General features: G+C 41.1%; 1 protein-coding gene across 1 annotated transcript in view; it reads right to left on the bottom strand.

Moving 5' to 3' along the window:
• Positions 1-3,613: 3,613 nt before the first annotated feature.
• Positions 3,614-5,228, bottom strand: part of LOC113804211 (zinc finger protein 271) — a 14,183-nt gene continuing 12,568 nt past the window's right edge. Inside the window, exon 2 of the mRNA XM_027355043.2 lies at positions 3,614-5,228. This exon is cut by the window's right edge and continues 819 nt beyond it. Within this exon, the coding sequence (XP_027210844.2) occupies positions 3,905-5,228 (1,324 nt within the window). The 3' untranslated portion in view covers positions 3,614-3,904.

Genomic DNA, 5,228 nt, shown 5'->3' with positions numbered 1-5,228 from the left:
AACATTGCTCGGAAACACCGCGCGAACAGTGAAGTGCGATGATGTAATTATGTGATATATTGTTGCTGTTACAGAAAGAAAGGCTGGGATTAAATGAAGATATGTAGAGAATAGAGAGAGACAAGATGGAGAGAATGAATAGGTGAGAGAGAGAGAAAGAGAGAGGGTGGGGGGAGAGGGAGAGAGATAGAGGGGAAGGAAAGAAAGAAGTAAAATGAAGAGACGTCTAGTTGGAAAGATCGCGAGAGAGGGAGAGAGACAGACATAGGAATTACACGAGGGAGGGGAGAGGGAAAGGCAGAGAGGTCAAGAGGGAGAGTACAAGAGAGATGGGAGATGGAAAGATAGAGAAATATAGTACAAAAGAGAAAGAGAGTACAAGAAAAGGGGCAGGGAAAGACAGAGATACAGAGAGAGTGTACAAGAGTGAGTGAGAATGAGAGAGGGAGAGGAAAATACAAACGTGTGTGTATAATTATATATATGTATACACACACACATACATATATATATTCATGTATATATATATATATATATATATATATATATATATATATATATATATATACATACATACATACATACACACGCATGTATATTTACAGAGAATTAGAGAGAGACGACAAGAGTGGGAGAGTACGAGAGAGGGAGAGAGGGGGGAAGGAAGGACAGACAGACAGAGAGGGGGAGTGAGAGAGAGATAGAGAGGATGAAGGACAAGAGTGAATGAGAACTAAGAAGAAGAAAAGACAGACTGATATACATATATAGATGGATAATAAAATATCATTAATGAACTATTCATAAGTGCACGCAAATTTTAGAATCATAAACAGTTGACGGAAAGGTTTTAAAACGGAAATTATCATTATCTTCTGACCGAAAAATCGACAATTCGCTCAAAAAATGACAATTTCAGCAAATTGTCAAAAATTTGACGGAAAAAGTGTTAGTGTTACAGAACGTTTAAGTAGTCAGACGATAATGATCGTTTCTGTTTGAAAACCTTTCCGTCAACTGTTCATGATGCTAAAATTTGCGTATGAATTGTTCATTAATAGTATTTTAGTATCTATATCTATATATCTATATATGTATGTATGTATAGCAGTCTGTCTTTTCTTCTTTTTCGTTCTCATTCACTCTTGTCCTCTCTTTCTCTCTTGTACTCTTTCATTTTTGTCCTCTCTTTCTCACCCCCCATCTGTCTTTCTCTTTGTCTGTCAATGTCCTTCGGTTTGTGGAACGGCAGCGTTTGGCAGGATGTCCAACAGTTTTGACACTGACGGTCGAACAGGGAGGGATTGTCCTCTAATGTAGATACGAAAGGGAAGGTCATGTGTACGGAAAGTAATTTTGACAATGTTGGTGGGTTTCTTTCGATGACTTCTCAGAGGAATGGACTAGCAATGTACTGACATCACATCACGGTCTTTGAGGCAGCCGAGTAAGTACTCTCCACAATCTGGCCAATGGATATCCATAGGGCAGCTTGTTGGGGCGATAGAGACAGTTCCGGTACAAGTATTAAGAGTTGGATGGGGTTCTGCAAGAATGGGGTTGCCAGAGAAATCAGTTAGATTTGATAATGCTATAGCTTCAGTTTCAGATGTGACTGTAATGAGATGAGAACGATCGGGTCGGGTACGGAAGGGGACTCGGCCCACTTGCTCTTGGGGACATTGTTGAAAGAGGAGAACGTTGCCAGAGTAAGGAGCTGTAGGAGGGATCACGAAAAATCGGTTCCATTTGGCTGGGTTAAATAGAGTATTACGATATCTGTAGAGTTGGTGATGGGGGAAGGACGGGAACTTGTGGAAGGGGGAGTATTGTTGAAAAGGGTAGTATTACGAAGAGATGGAGAATAAGGTTGTAGGGTAGTAATAAGGGAGGATGGGGTGTTTGATGAAGAAGATTGTGGGGGTAAAAGTAATAAAGTTGAGGAAGTTGAAAGAGTAGGAGTCTCGACTTTGGTGGGTAATGCACTGGTAGGCATTGAGGAGTGGGTAGTAGTAGTTGCAGTGTTCAGAGTCGTGGTCAAAGGAGAGCCTGGGGTCGGGGAGCCGGGAGAGTTTGAACTGGTGGGGATATTTGGTGAAGAGGCAAGCCTCATTGCCTCTAATTTAGGTATTATATCCTCATTACTGACCATGGGAAGCCTTGACTATGTTAGGAAAATAGACAGTCCACCCCTCAGGGGCCCCTTGATGGGTAAGGGCTAGACAAATAAAACAGGGGAATACCATGCCCATAGTTCCCTCAGGCCATTCACGACTGGTATAGAGTCAGCCTTTCATCCTTTCAGCACAGCTCTTACACCTTAGGAAGTAGATAGTAGAAGGGGTTGGAGAAGGGACGGAAACGAAAGAGCTGGAGGGAGAAAAGACGATGCAAAATGAGTCAGGGGCTGAGGCCCAAGGCAGGGAAGATCCCCGCATTGGGTCACAGTCCCCATCTCCTAAGCCCCCCCTCCCACGACAACAACGGACAAGGGATGGGGAGGGGGGGGGGAGTGGATAGGACATGTATTTGGGGGATAGAAACAGTTCCAGTACAAGCATTAAGAGAGGGGTGTGGTTCGACAGAAATGGGTTTCCCAGTGAAGTCAGTTAGGGTAGACAGTGCATGAGCTTGGGATTCAGATGTAACTATAAGGCATGAACAATCAGAGTGACTGCAGAAGGTAACCTTTCATACTTGTACTTGGAGGTACTGTTGTAAGAGAAGGGTATTTTCAGAATAAGGGGCTGTGGGGGGAATCACAGAGAATCGATCATAATTGACGGGCAAAGAGAGTAATCAAAAGATTTGAGGAGGTAGAGGCAGTAGAAGGACGAGGGTGAGAGGACGATTAGGTGGTGTGGAGTAGAGTAGTTCTGTGGGGGAGGGGGGGGGACAATAATGATGAAGAGTAGTAATAAGAGAAGAGGGGGTAGACATTGATGTGGATTGTGCAGTAGGAGATGGAGAGGAGAATGTTGGCAGAGAGGAAGAGGTGCTTTCTGGAGGTAAAGTAATAACCTGGGTGGGAGTTTTGCAATGGTTAAAGTTGTCAGTAAGCATCGAGGGGGTTTTAGTATTAGTGGGAAGGGGTCGGAATACCATCACAATCAAATTCAAATAGTGTTAAGCTTTAATGCCCCTATTAAGGGTTAAGAATCTTCATTATTGGCCATGGTGAGCCTGAATAAAATGGGGGAAGAAATGGTCTACCCCTCAGGGTCCCCATAAGGAGTAAGGGCTAGGTAATTAACCAAGGGAATACTGTGCCCATGGCTCCCGGAGGCCATTCATGACTGACACAAAGCCAGCCTTTCATTCTTTTAGCATGGCTGAAGGGGATGAAGAAGGTAGAGAAGAGGAAAGGGGAGAAGAAAAGACCAAAGCAAAATTAGTGGAGGCGAGGGCTGAGGCCCTTGCTTGGGCCTCAGTCCATCTCTTAAGCTCTCCCACGACAACAACGAGCAAGATATCTTTATCTTTCTCTTCATTCCTTTCTCTGTCTCTTCCTTCATTTACATTTTGTTCTCTGCTTTCCCCCTTTCACTCTTTCAGGGAGTTATGGTTCTTCATAACGTTTTTTTTCTCAAAAGGTTGAAATATAAACACACAGTTTTGCTTTCCTGTACATTTACAATTACAATATGTATTTACAATTACCCCTAAGTAATAACCTTTATTTTACTATTACAGTATATTTAGAATATGCAGTCAAAAATTCATATGACAATTTGCATTATAAACTGATAATTTATATTTACACTTTGCATATCTTGCACACTCTTGAACACTTAATCTCAACCCCCCCCCCCCACACACACACATCAATCTATCTAAACATTTATGTCTAGTCCCCTGGTTCTCTTCTTTATACACTGTCTTGAATGACACTGATAATTTTTTATCAGCATACATCCTTGGCAGCCAGCTGAGTTGGCTCCAGGGGATTATTGGGTAAAGATAAGGGTGTATATATAAGATGTATAGGAGGAAGCATTATTAGGTATAGATTTTGATTTTTTTGGGTGTCCTGGGAATCTTGCGTATCCTTTTCACTCTCTGTATGCTGAGAATCCTGCATATCCATTTTAGTCTCTGTATGGAGAGAATCCTGCATATCCATTTTAGTCTCTGTATGGAGAGAATCCTGCGTATCCTTTTTATTGTTTGTATCCTGAGAATCCTCCATATCCTTTTCACTCTTTGTATCCTGGGTACCTTTGGTATGCGTTTTTTTGTGAGTTCGTAAAGTATTTTCATATTTGTATGCCTTGCCGCAAATATCGCAGACACATGGCCTTTCATCGCCATGTGTTCTCATGTGGATCATTAGAGCATGTTTCCATGTATATGAATTATTACACAGTTCACAGGTAAAAGGCTTCTCCTTTGAGTGTGTTCTCATATGTTTTGTCAAATAATTTTTATCTGAAAATGACCTGCTACAAATCTCACAATTATAGGGCTTCACCGTTGAATGCACTCTAAGATGCCTCACCAATCTATTATTTGAAATGAATGATTTACTACACACTTCACAGCTAAAAGCTTTTTCGTTTGTGTGTATTTTAATGTGCGCCAAAAGAGAGTTTTTCAATTGGAATGCTTTATCACAAAAGTTACAACTATAAGGCCTCTCATTTGTATGCCTCTTCAGGTGATGTACTAGATCATTCCTTCTCCTGAAAGCCTTGCTACATGTACGGCAAGAATAGGGTTTATCATCAGAATGTACTGTCATGTGCAACATTAGACCCTTTTTATATGAAAATGACTTATTACAGACCTCACAAGTATACAGCCTTTCCTGTGTATGTACTTTCATGTGGTATGATCGATGTGCCCTGGTAATGAAAGTCTCATTGCATAAGTCACACTGATAAGGCTTCTCATTTGTATGTCTTCTCATGTGTCTTACCAGACATTCTTTCGCAGTAAATTTCTGGCCACAAATCTCACAATCATAAGGTCTTTCATTTGTATGTACTATTTGGTGCTTCTTCACACTAAATTTCACAGAAAATGACTTTCCACATATTTCACAACTATAAGGCTTCTCTTTTGTATGTGTTCGTAAGTGGTGATCTAAACCTTTTTTCTGTGAAAATTCCTTTCCACATTCTTTACAGCTATAGGGCTTCTCCTGTGTATGTGTTCTTATGTGAGTCAGTAAATTACCTTTTTGAGAAAAAGCTTTGTTGCAAATATCACAACCATAAGGCCTCTCA

Source organism: Penaeus vannamei, chromosome 43, assembly GCF_042767895.1.
Source record: "Penaeus vannamei isolate JL-2024 chromosome 43, ASM4276789v1, whole genome shotgun sequence".
NCBI lineage: Eukaryota > Metazoa > Arthropoda > Malacostraca > Decapoda > Penaeidae > Penaeus > Penaeus vannamei.
Note: the sequence above shows the minus strand (reverse complement) of the source record. Positions and strands in the feature narration are given on the sequence as shown.